This window comes from Sciurus vulgaris (genome assembly GCF_902686455.1).
Source record: "Sciurus vulgaris genome assembly, chromosome: 1".
NCBI classification, from domain to species: Eukaryota; Metazoa; Chordata; class Mammalia; order Rodentia; family Sciuridae; genus Sciurus; species Sciurus vulgaris.
Window position 1 is genome coordinate 162,151,863 of NC_136461.1, and position 19,006 is coordinate 162,170,868.

The following is a 19,006-nucleotide window of genomic DNA, read 5'->3' on the forward strand; positions in this document are numbered from 1 at the left end:
ATTTTCTTTTTCTCAGCTTTCCAGTTATTCTGATTGTGAGCAGCTGCATGAGCTAACGGATGGGCACTAGAGGGCAGTGTAAGTGCACGTTAATGGGTGCAGAACTCCGTGCAGTTCAGACAGTTCTGAACAGAGCTGGAGCTTTGTTGTGACTGATTGCTACTGTGCCTCTCTTAACTTAATCCATGCTTTGGTTCAGCAGCCCACTGCTCAGTAGGAGCCAGTGCCCCGAAGAGGATTGACTATTGCCAGAAAGCTTGTAAAAGTAAAGCCTTGTTGAGTCTTAATACTCTGAACGTATTCATTCATTCATTTGTATTTTTCATCAAAGAATGAGTAGCTATGGTGCTATATTTGAGTGTTGGCATTATAAACCATTTTTGCTTTTATTTTGTGCTATTTTTCAAGTTTTCTACAGTGGGCATGTGAAAATCACACTATGAGGAAAAAAATACTATCTTAAAATTCTTATTGTGTCTAGAAATAAGATTATTAATTGCAAATTGTTAAAGGTTTGTGCTTCTGATAGGGAAAGGGGAGGAAAAATCAATTAGGCTGTATATTTCTATACTGTTAACCAGGTATGGTGATGACTTCGCTGTAATGGAAATGGAGTCACTGGCAATAGTGTTAGTTGGGAGGCAAAGGAAAACAAATCCATGGAAACCAGACTTCCTTGAGGCTGGCTTGGTGTGAAGTTCTGCCTCATGTGGCTCCACAACCCTGAAAGCTCTGTAGCTCTTGCTACTTCCCCAGTGGAATTGCTCTGAAGGACTTTGGACCCGGGCTGCAGGAGTCACACCAGGGACTTGGAGGTCTCTGGCTAGCAGGCTGGCACTTGCTCCAGTGAGAGGAGCTGAGTGAGACAGGCATCTCTGTGTCAGGGGCATTGTAGCATGATGTGCTCTGAGCTGGAACTCAGAATACAATTGCTCACAGATTAATTTTAGAGTTCTTTCTGTGCCTCTCTGGTCTTAAGTAAATCATAATCTAAATTGAATTTTGTAGGCCTGCCTTGGCATCTGCCTGTCATTTTTATCATTGTTACAATGGAAAAATGCATTGGGAGTTTCAAAGAAATAGTGACTTTCAAAACACCATATTTTTTGTTTGTTTGCTTGTTTTCATTTTTAAGGTATCACCTGTATGCAAATGACCAAGAGGTAGTAGGTTACCTTCAATAGGGTTACTTACAACACAGGAATGAGAAATGTGGTATTAGCAACAGCAAGTAAAGATTTGAAATTAGCGTAAACTTGCTCCTGTCCAAGTATTTAAAGCTGTCCACAGGCAATAAACTCTTCCCCACGCCTCCCCAATAGCATCTTGGAAGAAGCAAATTGTCTAGGATTTCTAATTATCTACTGAAGTCCTTTGCCAATATTTTACTTTGAATAGAATTCTCATATGTATTACTGTTAGCAAGGAGGCAGCTTTCTTCTTTGGCCAATTAAACCTACGGTCTTGGAACGTTTTCATTTTCATTGTTTAAGTTTTGTTCAGTCTTTCATCATGTTTACCAAATTATACTATGGGTCAGTAAACTGAATTCTGCAGAGCAGATAAATCTCAGGTGTGAGGAAAAATAAAAGATACTGGTAGAATGGTCCCCTTTGTCCATGTTCTCAGCTCTGGAACCTGTGAATATTTACAAAGTAAAAGGAACTTGTGGGTTACAGAGTTTAAAATCAATGGATTATCCTGGATGATCTGGCTGGGTCCAATCTAATGATGCAAATCCTTACAAGCAGAAAACCTTCTCTGGCTGTAAGCAGAAGAGATGTTGCATGAAAAGCTGTCAAAGCTGAATACCAATGACAGGCTGGATTTTAGGGATTGAGCTGGCAGGAGTATGAGGGTTCAGAGAGGAGTTGCATCCACCATTACGGCCTTTTGGGGTGGAGCTGCAAATGGATTATAGATGGCACCAGAGGCTTTGGTGTTAGATGAGTGGTGAGATGGTAAGTTGATAGGCCTGCAAAATTTGTATTTTTCCCCAATACATGGAGTTGATCCAAATGGTGTGGATCATAGTTAGATACAGAATAGGAATGGTGGGTGATGCAGAACCAGATGCTGACTGGCAGAAAGAAAAAGGATTTGCTGCTGTTGTTATACTCGGCTGGATTTTCACCAAGTCATTGATGATGAACACTTGTTAGCTTCCTAACTTTCTTTACAAGGCCCCACACTGACAGTGAGCTAAATATGACCATTTAATTGTAGTTACTTATGTAAATAACTTGTTGATAAACAGAACACAGTTGCTTTTTTATTGTGGTTTATATTTTTCAGTGAATATTTTTAAAAATAGTCTTTTAAAGTTGGGAGTGACATAATTTTTTAGGTTCTGCTAAAACCAAATCTCTGACCTAAAAAGAATAGATTGATGATTCAGTAAAGATCACTTTGCCTAAGAAGGTGGACAAGCGAACAGCCCCTCTTCCCCTCAGATTAATGTCTGAACAAGGCACATTTAAGTCTACGTGAACCATATGCTACGTTTTCAGTTCCTTTCAAAACACATGTTGGTATGGTTTAAGCAAAACATTCATTACTTTAAAAAATACCCTCTGCTTCTAATTTTAAAAGCATGTGAGTAAATGCATTGCTCATTAGTGTGAGAAAAACACTTCATTGAGTTCCAAATAGGTAAAAGTGCAACAACCTTGAGGACTCTTTCATGTGGCCACCACTTGTGTCTTAATCCTGAGGGGAAGCAAAGCCTTTCTCCAATTAGCTCTGCCCGCAATAGAAGGCTTACTGTGTCCCAGAGCTGGATGCTTTAGTTACGTGGACCCATGCCTACCAAACTCCAGACTTAAATCATCATTTTTCTTTCATTTAAGTCTTAACTCATGTCCTAGACTCTGGAGGTGCACACCTAGTGCAATCACCCTCTGATTACAGTGCTTTTTCCAAACCTGGTTATCACATGAGTCATTAGAATAATTGCAGTTGAAACCAACAATTGTAGAGAGGAAGTCGAATGCATAACTTCTACTTCTTGTACTTGTGGAATCAGTTAAAGCATGAGGGCTCAATTTTGTTCTTGACCCCAAATAGCTTAAAAGTACATTTAAGATGTGAATTTGCTATGAGCCATTAGAAAAGACTTGGTGGTATTTGTGATAAAAATGTTATGAAATCAGACAAGGAGCTTGATCAAATATATTCATGGAATATGTGCAGTTACTTAAGAGAAATTAACTTGATAATATTTTAAATTTAAGAATTCAAGAATAGTCACAATTTTGTGGTTAACATATTATCTTCCCTTCAAAATTATATAATTTGGGGCTCTCATTCACTCATTCATGCATTTATTCAGCATTTATTTATCATAGGCCTACTATATGCCAGAGAGTCTTTTGGGAATTGAGAACACAAACAAACTTAGCAGAATTCTAGCCTCCGATACTTTACTTTGTAGTAGGGAGAGAGGGACAGTACAGACATTTACAAAACACAGAACGTGTCAGGCTATTGAAGCCAGAATTGGGGACAGGCCGTTAGTGTAGAAATAGGGGATGGGGTCAAATTGAGGAAATGGAGGCCATGAAAGCCATCTGCCTCTGGAACTTGGAGATTGCCTCTGGGAGAATGGACTGTCAAGGATCTCCTGAGCCCATTGATTACCAAATTTACCTGCTCACTTCAGTCAAGGACTACAGGCAGGGAACTGCTAATTAATGTCCCCTGGGCCCTTACCTGCCTGAATCACTTTGGCCCTCCTCCTGCCCATCAGCTTCTCACTTTTTGCATCTCACCTGCAAAACTGGGCCTAGTCACATAGGCAAGAAGGAGAGAGAAGAGGGAAGAGAACGGGAGAACAAAAGAGACCTTAAACTATAAAAGATGTAGGGCATGCTCACTTCTTGGGACTCTAGAACATCAGCCATGGCCCCCTTCACCCTCCTGGGAGAAGTGTGTATTATTACCTTTAAATAAAACCTGTTTAAAATGCTTGCCTTGGCATGCTTCTCTGATGTTATACTTCAACACCTGAGGAAGCAGAACTTGTCACTGGTAAATGGTGGTATCAATATGATAAACACCATGACAAAAGGTGAATTAAGGTAAGGGAGTTGGAGACTGAAAGTTACTGCTATTTTCTATAGAGTGATCAGAGAAGGTCTTTCCAGTAAGATGAAATTTGAGTAGATTTTGAAAGAAGCAAATGAGGAAATTATGCAGGTATCTGGTGTGAGAGGGTTAAAGTGTGGGAGCTTAGGTCAGAGAAGCAGGGAGCCTTGGGGGCTGAGAGGAAGATAATATTTGTCCTAAAAACTTCAGGTGTTCTCAGCATCCTATGAGAAGACACAGGAAAATCTGGAGAATGGGGTAATTTGCATGTCAAAAGGATCATCTGGGCCACTCTGTTAAACATGACCATTAGAGGACAAAGAAGGAGAACCAAGTGACCACATAGTAGATTACTGCAATAGCCATATGGGAGAAGATAGATGGGGGCAGTAGCAGGGATAAGACTTAAGTAGCATGTGGGAAGGTTCTGGGTATATCCCAAAGAAATACCAACAGAATTCATTGTTGGTTTGAATATAGAGTATGATAGAAAGAATAGGGTGAACTTTTGGCCTGATCAAAGAGATGAATGTAGGTGCTTTTGTACCGAGATGGGAAAGACTTGAGAAGAGCAAGTTTGGAAGAGGTGAGAACAACTGATTGGTTTTGGACAGGTACATTTTGACACGCCTAATAGACTTGGAAGGATAGACATTGCATAGGCTATCGGTACAGATCCAGAAAGAAAGTACAAAATTTGGAGTCTTCAGGTGTTAATCTCACTTAAGGCCTGGAGCTGGGTAAATCTATTTTAAAGATGTAGGGAAAATAAAGAGGCAGTGAGGATGGTGCTCTAACCCTAATCCTAACCCTAACTTCTAAACCTTAGGGTTTAGAGGTTGGGAAGACGAGGAAACATCTGTGAACAGTGAGGAAGAGTGACTAGTGAGGTAAAGCATCAGTCCAATACAGTGGTATCTGGGAAGCCAAATGAAGATGGTGCTTCAAGGAGGACGTGAAGGATTAACTGTAAATTGGTGCTGATAGGTGGAAAAAAACCACAATCCGGGATTGACCATTGACTCTGACAAGTTTGAGGGCATCATAGATGTTGGTAAAACTTGATAAAATCCAATAAAAGCTTTCATACAAGTCAAATGAAGAAATAAGATCCTGGTGGTAACAGGTTCAGGAGAGCCTGGGCAGACAGGAAGTAGCAAAAGTGAATATAGGTAGCTGTTTTGAGGCAATTTGCTGTGAAGGGTGAGAGGAAAATGAGGCAATAACTGACTGTAGTTCACTTGGAACCAAGGGAGGAGTTTTGTTGCTTTTTTTTTCTAATGTGGGAAATGCTTTAACATGTCTATATGCTTATAGAAATGATCCAACACAGAGAAAAATAATTAGGTGTTGTAGGAGAGAAGGAAAAACTTGCCATAGTGATGTGTGTGAGTCAGGGAGACGGGATTAGTACACTGTGGAGGAGCTGGCCTAAGACACGGTTTTCCTGTGTACTAGGAGCAAAACTGATGAAATAGGCCCTGACACAGACACAAATTGGTGACGGGAGCATGCAGAATGTTTCCTCTGATTGCTCCTATTTGGTCCACTTGTCCATTTGCTGCTTTTTCTTATGGCACGGAGTATAGTGTAGCTGTTATTCCATTGTCTGTCAATGTCTTACAATAACCAGTTCTGTGAATTGGTGCCCACATCAGGGTACTGTTGAACAGTTGCATATGAAAGGTTGCAATGAAATGAATCATTAGGCCAGGTAGAGGCAATTTACCTAGCTGATGGTTGGCCCATAAACTACTTGCTGGACTATTACTGTCTAAGCAGAATTAGGGTGAAGTTCTATTGATATAGAATTATTAGACATTTGAGCTCTCAGTTTTATGTTTTGCCACATTATATAATAACTGTCCCAATACTATGGGATGCTGGAATCACTTCACATGATTTGGATGTGAGGTGTCCCCCAAAAGCTCTTGTGTGAGACAATGCAAGAAGGTTCAGAGGAGAAATGATTGGTTTGTGAGGTCTTAATCCAATCAGGTCTTAATCCTGATAGGGATTAACTGAAGTGGTAGGGTGTGACTGGAGAAGGTAGGAGTTGGTAGTGTGGCTTTGTGGTATACCTCTCTCTCTCTCCCTCCTGTTTACCAAGTGATCTGCTTCTCTCTGCCACGCTCTTCCGCCATGATGTTCTGCCTCACCTGGAGCCTTAAGGAATGAAGTCAGCCTTCTATGAACTAAGACCTCTGAAACCTTGAGCCCTACAAATAAACTTTTCCTCTTTTAAAATGGATCTTTTAGTCATGGCAGCAAAATAGCTGACTAAACACCTTCCATATAAAGAAAAACAGTCAAAACATTTCATGGGCAGTGAAAACCATATATGAAAATATTTTTAAATTATTATTTTTTATTTTTACAGACTGCATTTTGACTCATTGTATACAAATGAGGTACATCTTTTCGTTTCTATGGTTGTGCACCATGTAGATTCATACCTTTTGAGTAATCGTACATGATGTCTGTCTCATTCCACCATTTTTCATACCCCCACCCCTCCTCCCTCTTATTTTCCTCTACATAATCTAAAATACCTTTAAAATGAGAACAATATTTAAACCTAAAACTATACTTACAAAAGTTGTTATCAGAAATTAAAAAAAAAATTCTTTCACTGTGTAATTTTCCTTCTAGGAATCTAGTAGAGTAAAACACACGTTTTATTCACAAACTGGAGTATTTCTACTATATGTTCTAAATGCCAGATCCTGTGTTAAACATCTGAGACGGAATGGTCACTCCTACTGGTTATTGCCTCACGTTAGCAGATGAGTTATTCCCCATGCCTTAGCTTGCTGACTTGCTGGAACATTCAGATGCCTTCCCAGCTCAGAAGGGAAGAGAGAGGATAGAAGTGTCTTATAAGCTGCCATCTCTGCACTGACTTCCATGGCTGGCTTACTCCTAGGTTGCTTCCCTCAGATAACCTATGTGACGTGTTTGCAGCTTCTTGAAAATCTATGTGCTCTAAATCAGCGTACTAGGTTTGCCATTTCCCGTGCCGGAAATTACCTCTCATTGGGTGGAATCTGTTTCCTTTCCTATCTGACTCCAGTCTGCTATCATCTCCAGGTAGGGAGGTGTCCCCTCAACCTCCACTCTCTACTCTTGTCTCCTGCTGAAGCCAGTCCTTGGTGGACTCATCACATTCTTTTCCCAAGAGGACAAGGACTGTAAGAAACACAGTGAGCTATACATTTATTTTTTCAGAATGGAGAGTTTCTATTTCTTCCTGCCTCCATCAATCAATTAACTTTCAAATAGAATCAACCAAGTCTCTTCTAGGTTTTTGTTATTAATATATATTTGACTATTAAGAATGCCATTAAAGAAGTTGGTTATAAAAACCTTCTCTTTACCATACAAGACTGCACATTAAATACTGTCAGACAAAATTTATCTCAAAGTGCAAATATCTTTAAAAATTAAAACATAAACCCAAACCTTAAATGCAGCAATAAAATTAAATTGGAATAAAATGTGATAAGGTTAATTAAAACATACAAACAATTCTTACAGTTTTGACTCTATGCCCAAGAAATGATTTATGGGGAAAAAATTAATGAATATTTTTCTGATAGATTACACCTCTAAGTGTATGATGGAATCATATTTTTTGATAGTGAACTTATTTAGAATTCATCTCTTCTTTCAAGGCAGAGATGGTAAACTGATGACTTGTAGCTGTGTTTGGCCTATTGTTTAAAAGAACTCATTTTTTTCCCCAGAGAATTCAGAAGTATGAACTTCTACATTTACAAAAAGGATTGAAAAAATTAGATGACGTGAATTACTCTCAGCTGGGTTGACTTCATGAAGGGAAGAAAACATTTTCTTGCACTCATTGTACTAAACATTTAGTATTCCCTCCACCCAGCTGTCTATTGTATCATCAAGATTGCTCTGTTTTCCATATCCTCGGTATACTTTATTTGTATTACTTGCCTGTGTCATAGTAATCTGAATTTGTTCTCTTGTATAATTTTCAGACTTTTCAATCTCAACCAATCATAATATGACTTTTCTCATTTTTCTATGTACACAAAACCATATTCTGAAAGTCATAATTTAAGCACCATAAAACAATATAAAATTGTCTACTTTCCTTTTTTAATGCCAAGAGGAAGAAAGTAGACACAGAATTTCTGTCTGCACTGGTTTTCTATGGCAACAAACAACTGAGCTGTCATCTCTCTATGATAAAAAGTGAAGCTATTTAAGATAGGACCACAAACTGTTTCTGTGGGCCGGTCCTCTCTCAGGGCCACTACACAAACTCATAACATTTTTGTCTTTTGTCTGCTGACTCATATCAACCACCTACCAGTAAAGCACTCTTCTATTTCTGATACTAGCCTGCTTTATCTTGGTACATCATATCCAATTTCTGAAAACATTACTAATAACTTTTAAGAGTACAGAAAGCACAAACAGATGCTCTAGAAGGATATTCACTATTATACACACACACACACACACACACACACGTAACACAAAATACATAATATATGAATACTGTTTTATATATAATATATACTTAGGTATGTACTACTAACAAAATTACTTTGTCGAAGTTAGAATGATCTTCTGACTATACTATATAGGATCACTGTTTTACTCCTGGAATTACATGATATATTGGTTTATTTTTGGCTATTAATTAAAGTACACTGAGTTTCTGGTATTTAACCTTAAAAAAAGGAAAATGAAATAATGGTGGAAACATATCACAAAGATATCAGGTTGATTAAGTCATTAACAATTTTAAAGTATCGCAATGCAAAACAAAGCATAAATGTATTATCAATCAAAATAAAATGCTTAGTCCCCAGAGAAAGTAGTATTGTGAGTTTTCATATCTAGATATTTTGCCGATTCTTTTTTATTTTGCTTATGATTTTTTTCTATAATACTATAGAAATACTATACTATAATACTATATATAGTATATAATATATAATATATATATACTATAATACTATAGTCTTTTTTATAGTAAAATTTATCAAGCATTTCTTTTATTGCTTCTAAATTTTGACTGTTCAGACTTAGTATATGTTTCCCTAAATAAAGGGATTTTTTTTTCCCTAGTACTTACATGTTTTCACTATTTTATGTTTAAAACTTTGGTCTATTGAGAAATTATACTGGTGTGTGGCATGAAGGACAAATCCAATTTTAGTTTCTTCCACATGTTTACCTAGTTACTTTAATACTGCTTAGTTAAGTCTATCTTTTCCTACCGATTTTAGATGCCAGCCTTATAAGATACTACATTTCTATATGCAGTTAGATTTATTTCTGTAATATATATATTTGTGTGTGTATATATATATACATATAATATATATATTATTGGTTTATCTATTCGTGTGCCAATATCACACTTTTTAATTATAGAAGACTAAGTAGGTTTTAATATCGTGTAGGACTAAAACTATATTCATTACTTGTTTCTCATCCTTTTCCTATTTTTGCATTTTTGTTCTTCCGAATGAACTTTATATTCAACTTGTATTTAAAATCAACTAGTTAATATAAGACAAATCAAAAGATAAGAATAAAGATAGAAGAGCAAAAACAAATACAAGGTAGATTTTTAAAATTATTCTTTAAATTTGAAAAACAACATTTTTCATTGTTGATTCTAAGTATTTTCTAAATTCCCTTATGATTATTTTTTGATCTCAGAATTACTTAAAAGTGTGTTTTTAATTGTGTGAGATTTCTGAAAAATTTAGCTTTAAAAATTAACTTCAAATTTTATGGCAAAGTGTTTAATATATTCACTATGACATGAAATCTTTAAAATTTTCCGAGTTCTACAGAAATGGTCTGCCTCCTACAGGTACACTATCCTCTTCTAAGAAGATTTTTAGAAATATTCATGTCTCTTCAGATCAAATAAATCAGTATTGTTGGAGAGTAAAATGCAAATATATGTGTTTTTGAAGAGCTCTTGAGCAGATTTTACAAGGTACCTAAGGCATAGTATATGGTTAATTTTTGTATTTGTTCTATGTAAGCTTGAACAGGTACTAGATATAAGGGTTCTCTCAATGTCCTTTGGATCTAATTTGCTAATTGTGATACATCAATGTGCTCTATCTTTAATAACTTTAAATACTTACTTATTCATAAACAAAGAGAAGTAAGTATTTTACAATCATCCACACTAGGAGAGTGGAATTACCAGTTTTTATTAAATAATTGACAGAATTGCATGCATTCCCTCTTGTCATCTTACAAGATTATAATTTAGTACATGGAAGTTAAAATTATTGTAATTAATATAACATTTTCAAAGATACTTTAACATGCACTTTCAATTAAGGTATTTTAAAATTAATCAAACTCATGTCTTTTAGATCTCAATTATCCCTCTTTACAGGAAATATTTTAATTTTATATTTTTTAAAAAAATAGTTTGCTTGCTATTTCAGCAGTTTTAAGTCACAGCAAAGTTAAGCTAAAAGTATAGAGATTTCCTATACTCCTCTGCTCCCACACATTTATAGCCTCCTTCATTATCAATATTCCCTAACAGAGTGATACATTTTTGACAATTGAACATACATTAACACATCATTATCATCCAAATTTCATAATGTATATTAGAAGTTAATGGGTAGCTACTTGTTATGTTCTTTGTATTTGGTTATAATCTTCACTACTGAACTTTGTTTTTTTACCCCTTATTACAATTTTTAAACTTCCTAATTTTTGTTCTTAAATACATTCTGCATTTGCTTTTTAGAAGTTCAGTCATGCATGAAAGGGTATGATTTTATATTTTATCTAGTATTTTATACTGTTTTCTCCCCAAAGAATTTTTAAAAAACATTTAATCTGTCATATTGCTAGAAATAGAAGCTAGCAATCATTATTAGAAATAAATTGTTGGGCAAGGATTGTAGCTCAGCCGTAAAGCACTTGCCTTGAGTGTGTGAGGCCCTGGGTTTGATCCTCAGCACCACATAAATAAATAAAATGAAGGTATTGTGTCCATCTACAACTAAAAACAAAAATTAAAAAAAAAGAAATAAATTGGCAATCTGTTGTTCAAAGAATTCATAATGCTTCATTATAAAAGTATTGCTTATCATAGAGGGAAATTTTAATTTCGGGTTAGAAGTAATAGTGTATAATTTTCACTAAATATCCCACAAAATTGGCAAACATATAGCTGATTTCTTTTTTGTTTTTTTTATTAAAAGTTTGTAAATTATTGAAGTATAAATTGCATTTTATTTTTGTAAACTTGATAGCTGACATTCCTTTTCTATTTCAACTCTAAAAGCACATATGGATTTTTAAGCATCTTTCCTGCAGTGATTCTTGCTTTTTCTAGTTACAAGACAATAAATGTCAGTGTTTATGAGGGCTGATAAGATTCTGAATTCTATTCTGCTCTCATTGTTCCTGCTGCGAAATGATTGCCTATTTTAAAACCACCCAAATAGAGACTGATTGCTATTATGAACAAAGACTATTCATAGAAATAACCTTCCTTCTCAGCCTCATGGGTAGCAGTGGTGATGAAAAGTCACATACTACACTGTAAGTCAGTCTGGAAGCATGCCCCAGTCCCAGGCACTGAATGTTTGACTTCCTTGCTTGTTCATCCTTTAACCACTTAACCTATCAGCTATTCAACTCTGTCTCCTTTTCCAGAAGTAGTTATTTGATGTTTCCAGGCAAAACACATCTTCTTTTGCTTGCTATTTATTAGTGTCCATCAAAATATATTTTTATATTAAAAAATAAGAATGTTCTGGAATAGAATGCTAGATACAAGGTATTTTTCTTGGTAATGGACAAATGGTATCAATGGGTTTTTCCAGAGGTGAACCTCATGTTTTTTAGAAGCTGAATGATTCATCTGACTATAGACAACAGATTGGTTAGCTTTTTGGGGGGAAAATCAGCAGAGAATTTCTTTTTCTCAGATGGACAATTTAGAAAATGTTGTGAAAGGATTTAAGAAATAAGGAAAGAAAGAAATCTAGTTTAATACAAGTGGATTCCAGTCCAGAAACATGGACATCTAATACTGGGATATCATCAAAAAGGATCTCTTCCTTGACTGACATGTATTTGAGATAAGTGTTATTACTGTGGTGAGGAAATTAGTTTTAGACAATATTTAGAAACTTGTTGAGGGTTGGATAAAAATGTCAGAGTGATTTTGTTTTATGAAAATCACCTCCTTATAATAATGTAAACTTCGTTCACTTCTGTTTATATAAAAATAATGAAGTAGACAATACCTACCTATATTCTTTTATTACCACCAAAAGATATTTGAGGTAAGGGTAAAGGAAACATTTTATCAACTGGATGCTCAATTTTATAAACAGTTACCATTAGACTTTGTTTTTTTGGTAAGCTAAAATCTTTGTTCTGTATGCTCAAGGCATAAGAATTTTGGGTAACAAATTTTGGGTAATTGTGGGTTCAATGAATCAAGAACAGTGTGAAATGGTGAGAAGACACTGTACTTTAGCCACAGAAAAAACAGAATTTATGCCATTTCAATTCCTTTATATTTGTAATGGAGATGGTGTGATGATTAATATTATGTGTCAACTTGACTGAGCTGCAGGGTGTCCTGATATTTGGACAAACATTATACTGGGTGTGAAAGCATTTTGGATAAGATGAACATTTAAATCAGTAGTGTGAGTAAAGCAGGGTACCTTCCTTAATGCCTCATTCAATCAGTTGAAGATCTGCACTGAACAAAAAGGGTGATTCCCCTGCGACTAAGAAGGGACTCCTTCTGACTGACTTTTTGAGCTTGGATACTGACCTTTTTTTAAATCTTCAGACAGAAAACTGAAACTTTTTGAGTCTTGGGTGTGCCATCTTCTGGATTGGAACTTATACCATTGACTCCTCTGGTTCTCAGACTTGGGTTGGAAAAACACCATCAGTTCTCTTAAGTCTACAGCTTGCTGATTATAGATTTCAGGACTTCTCAGCCTCCATAATGTCCTTAGCCTTTCCTTAATAAGAATTATCTTACTATATATGTATATATCCCATCAGTTCTTATTCTCAGGAGAACCTTGACTGATACAAATGGTAATAACTTCTATGCTTATATTCCTCATGGTCTCTACCTCTGTGCAATTTCTGAGCATAACAGAAACTATAGATGTAATCAATAATATCACACTGTAGTTTTCACATAGAGACAGCATTATCCCCAATACCTGTTGATCAGCCCAGACACATTAATCCCTAGTCAACCCAGGGCTTAGGCCACAGGATAAGGTAAATATACTTAGAATAAGAAACCTACTTTTAAATTTTATTTATTAATAACCTAACTTTTCCCAAATTTAAAATAATTGAGGTGAGAACTGGTCACTCACACATCTATATTTAGTTCCTACTATCAATGAAATCCTTAATGCTTTTTACAGGAGAAAAAGCTTCTTAAAACTTGACCGTGCCCAAAGTTGAAGATGGTGATTTTTAATAACTAAATGTATAAAATGAGCTTTACTCCTTGAGGGCATTGTGAAATAGTATTTTCAATAGACAATTATTTTATCTTTGATATTTTCTAATCATATATAAAAATATGCTCTTTAAGATTCTAAGTGTGGTGCCGTTGTTGCTCATGTGGTCAAAAGAGAAAGTTTCATAAATCCTACATGGTCCTGGAAGATTAAGATTTCCATTAACTTTAGTCAAGGGTGACACTAGAACTAGTTCCTTTTAAGTTGCTTTTTCAATGTTGGTGATTTTCATTCAGTCCTCAGAAAAGATGCAGATGGTCTTCCAATAACAAAGCAAGAGTCTTAAGCTAACTTGGTTCTACTCAGCTCATCAATAATTCTCCAGCTGCACTACTGTCTATGTTGCAGAAAGAGCTGTCAGGAAGACATCAAAAAATGATCTGGATGCCAACAATTTTTCCATTTCAGGATAGCGATAGTGATGAAAACCCAAAATGAGGACTAAGGAATCAAGACTGACTTGACTTATTTATTTACTTCTTTGTTGTGTTGGGGATGGCGCCCAAGGCCTCACACATGTTAGGCAAGTGCTCCACCACTGAGCTACATCTTTGTCCAAAACTCAGATTTTAGGGCCTAAGATGGTTTCCTCGTTCTCTTTATAAGGTGCCACCTGCCATCCTTGCTCTTACCAAGGATTCCAAGCAGGAATGGGAAGTCTTGAGTACTACTCATGTCTTGCTCTCTCCTCTTATAGATACTGTACAGTTCTGAAAATCTAGAAGTTCCAGAGAAATGAAACCAATAGATTGGGATCCATCCATTAATTAATTCGATCAGTAGTTTTTGTGAGTTTATCATGTGCCAGGCAGAGAGCTAGGTAATGGAGATACCAGCCATCACTAATAGACACCTTGGCCCCTGTCATAATAGAGCATACAACCGAGAGGCGAGACTGATGGACTTTAATCAGCTAATCATATGAATTGCAACAGTAATGTACACCATGCAAAAGCTCTTATTAAAGAGGAAAAGGACCTAGTTAGGAAGACCAGGAAAGCCTTCTAAAGAAAGGAATGGTCAGAATGAAATCTGAAGAGTCGGCAGCACAAAACCTGTGGCAGCAGGGACTGTAACAAGTGTAAGAGACTGAAATATATATAGGAGAGGTGTGGCTAGAACAGAGAAGTGGGAAGATAGGGAGAAGTGTTGGGAGATGGCAAAGGAAAAACAGGGAAGGGGTAGACCAGGCAGGTCCTCAGAGGACATATTAAGGAGTTTCATGGTATTGAACTGTACTGTTTGACCTACTTTCTGGGCAATTGAAAACTTTCCATAGGTTTCGTATTTTCAGAAGAGTAAAAGTACTCTAGTAGGAATGAATTGGGTTAGAAGGAACATATCCTCAAGAATATTAGTTATGGATTCAACTTCAGTCTCTCAAAAGTCTATTACCACCACTTACTGCAAAAACTTATATGCATTAAAATAAATGCTAGAAAGAAAGATTAGTTCAGAAGGTTAAGCCATTGATTAAAGGGGAGCGTATTGGCAGGAGAGAGGAAAAAGTTCCACTCAGGAATTCAAGTCTTCTGCAGTCTAATCTTATCTGAGCTAACCCTATGACTATAGGCAAACTAATTAACCTCTCTGTGTCTTGGTTGCTTATCTGTAGAGCGAAGATAATGATGACCTACTAATAGGAATGCAAAGCATTCTGTAAACACCAATAATTATATAAATAACATAAATAATTACTTATCCTGTTTTAAGATTCTAGTCCTCACTTTAGAGTTTAACCATCTTTTCTCTGTCTAAATGATATGTCAGGTTTTATTTTTGTCAGATAGCATGATAGCATTGTGTATGTATGTGTTAGAGAGAGCTTGTGTTTATTTTCATATATAGCCAAATTTGTGTTCATTGAAAATGCACTCTCTCTTACTGATGCCTATTGTTCAATCAGCAATACTGTGGATCCTAGATAATCACATTAATTCTTCTGACAGCAGATAGTTTAAAAGAGAAAAAGAGCTGCTGAGAGAGAAGGAGGGGCAAGCTGAAGCGAAATGGAAGAATAGGTACTTTTTACCTCTTTTTAAAAGGATAACTCCTCTTGCCTGTTAAAGAATATTCCTTTATTGTTTCATAAGCCCATTGCAATTATATCAGCTATGGTGAAGCGATTCAAATCAGATCAGCAGGCACATAACATCATGCCAAGAAGTGGCAAGATGAAGGTACTCCTACTTGGCTTTTATTGTGGATTCACTGATTCATATTTAAATTGGCATCTCCTTTGTGATATTTCCAATAATTGTATGGGAAGTATTTATAAAACTATGTTCTTTCAGTGACATAAAAATTGTCCAGTTCTATAATTATCCTTGGTTTTCATGCCACACTTTCTTTGGTTGATGAGAAGAAATCATAATCTTCTGGAACAATAAAATATTTACAGAATTGAAATAGCCATTTTTTTGTGAACTTGGAAAATTTCCTTTAACTTTTTTCCTTTAAAATTCATGCCTGATAAGTATATGGGCTGTTTCTGTGATGATACAGTGACTCACACATGTTATTGCAATGTTTCTGTGGGTGTGATTTGACCTAAGCTGTGTGGCTGCATGGAGCTCTTGGTTAGTGGCCATGCCTGACTGGTAAGGAACAATGAACTGGACCTGAACCTACCTTTTAGTTTTTGGCTGTTGCTTTGTCTTATGTGACTATTGTGGTTCTTTTGCCCTTTTTCTCAACTAAAGAGGAATGAGGTGTTAGAATTGTTTTTGTGTGTGTACAGACGGAATACTGTCTCCAACATGTATCCTGTGTTTTATTAAACTCACCTGATTGCTTCTTCATTCTCAGTCCCTATTTCCTTCTGCTCCGACTTTGTTCTGGTTGGTTCCATTGAACTTTGAGGATCAGGCTTTTTGGTCAAATCTCTGGAGGAATTTTTCTGGCAGTCTTCATCAAAGAAATAGCATATAGATAGAAGAGTACATGTCACTCTTGGCACAGTTATATTTGACAACACAAACTATGGAGAGTCTACTTGTTTTCTGGAATAGTCTTCTAGGAAGGCATCCCCAAGGATTCCTGCTAATTCAGGACATTGTGCAGAATGAGTTAACCTATAGACCTTCAGTCCAATGAAAAAATACAGTTAAAATTGGTATGTTATGTAACAGAATTTTAACATGGTATACATTTCTTTTTGATATTAGCAAAACTGAACAAGAGCATTCATCACCCAAAAGGTATTTTTGCTTCTGCTAAGTATTCATAGTTTATTACTAAAGTTGATGCACATAAAATTTGCAAAGCAAAATAGGCAGAAATGATATCATTATTTTATAATTTGCATTCCAATTTTTATGAGATCAAATCTTTGATTTTCGATCTGATTATACTTAGCTATGAAACTCTTTCTGAAGAAGTGACACAAACTAGTACATACTAGCTTTATTTTCAGTTCAGAAGTTAAATTTTTCCTATCAAACCTCCAAATACCATTTTCAATTAATATAGCTTAAATTGTAATTTACCCAGAGAAGAATCAAATCACTGGTAAATATTTGGATTAGGGAGAAGTTTTTAATAAAAGTAAATTACTTAAGATTAAAAGAAAATATAGAAGGTGAAAGGGAAAAAGAATACAATTTAATGGTTATTCATTAGCTAGTTTTTAATTTATTTTTAATTGGATTACTATACTTAGAAAATTGAAACCAAGACATGAATCATCAATCTTATTGTATTGTAATATTATAGTTTTAAAATTTAAGCAAACTCAATGTTGAAAATTTGGATTTGTAAAAATGTTAAGTCAGTACATGATCACTTTACAAGTTTTTGGCATACAAACCTGTTAGTATAAAATTCTCAGTGATCCATATAAATTTTCCAATGTACTATTCTAGAAATATGGTTCAGGAATAAAGGAGATTGTCAAATTCAGTCACTACATATAGTTTTAAAAAATTCATGAGTAAGGGCTGGGTTGTGGCTCAGTGGTACAGTGCTTGCCTCGAATGTGTGAGGCACTGGGTTCGATCCTCAACATTGCATAAAAATAAATGAATAAATAAAATAAAGGTATTGTGTTCATCTACAACTAAAAAAAATTTGAATAAGAAATCATAACACCCTGGATTTCTTAGGCTACTCTATTTTTATTTTGAAATTAGAGTATTTTTGGCTAGAAGATAGAAAACATCACTAAACAAGTCTTCATTATGGTTAGATAGAAAACCCTCCAAACTCCCAAATTATTTGAGGTACCAAGGAGCCTCACTGTAATCATCTCTTCAAAGTGTGAAAACCGTATTTCAAGTGTAATACTGTTATCTGAATAAAAATCGTAGGATAGGGTTCTTTGAATATAGACATGTGGTACATTGAGTTTATCAGCATGCAATAGCTTTCAGAGTAAAGAAACAACACCTTCACTATGTTTTTTTGTAGGAAAGAAATGTTTGATAGAAATATGAAGAGACTGTGTTCCCTAAGTGTTTGGGGTGAGCCATGTTTTCCCATTTTTCTTTACTCAACAGAAAAAAATCATTTTTCATATCTCTGATATGATGCCATGTTATACTTCTGAAGAAAGTGGAAGCTTATCCTTTCTCAGTATCCACAAATACTAAGACAATTACTGTTAGATATTTCAAAGCAGAATTCTTAATCCCTGGTTAAAGATGTTTAGTATTTAGGGACTAGAACCCTGGAGACTGTGTATTGAATACACATTTTTTTAACATAAAGAAGATCTAGAGTTATCACAGATGCCTCAAAAAAGTCTGAACTGAAAACTAGTGAGGGACCATTGTGTTCATATATTTTTGTAGGAATACCAGCCCTAAAAAGGAATTGGGATTGGGCTGGGGCTGTGGCTCAGTGGTGGAGCGCTGGCCTCAAATGCATGAGGCACTGGGTTGGATCCTCAGCACCACCTAAAAATAAATAAATAAAATAAAGGTATTGGGTCTATCTACAACTAAAAACATGAAAAAAAAAAAAAGAATTGGGATTAAGGTAGATCATGACATATGAATTAAAAAAAAAAAAATCAGAAAAGACCTGAATTTAAAACAAGGAGAATCTATAAGACAGTGTTTCTTAGAAGTTTTTATTGACTTTTGTAGAAAGCTGAATGAGAAGAAGCTGCATCCTATTCTTTCGTTACATTTGCAGTATTACTTTTCTGCCAGTACCAATGAAATAACTGCAATAGTTCTTTTCTTCCGTTTTTATAATAAATTTTTATCATCATATCATTTGGACTGAATTAACTCCATGTAGATCCCAGCCCTTACTCAGTCTGGCAGAGACATTCTATGCCCTGCTAAAATGACACTGCCTCTATTGTGACAAGTCTAGGGTATTCAGGAATTAATTATGGTCTAGTTTGATTTGTGGATAAGCTGTAA

General features: G+C 35.5%; 1 protein-coding gene across 1 annotated transcript in view; it reads right to left on the reverse strand.

The window, feature by feature from the left end:
* CNGB3 (cyclic nucleotide gated channel subunit beta 3) overlaps positions 1-19,006 on the reverse strand; it is a 141,305-nt gene that overhangs the window by 109,488 nt on the left and 12,811 nt on the right. Inside the window, exon 3 of the mRNA XM_079146608.1 lies at positions 16,421-16,533. Coding sequence (XP_079002734.1) covers positions 16,421-16,533 — 113 coding nt within the window. The remainder of the gene's footprint in view (positions 1-16,420; positions 16,534-19,006) is intronic.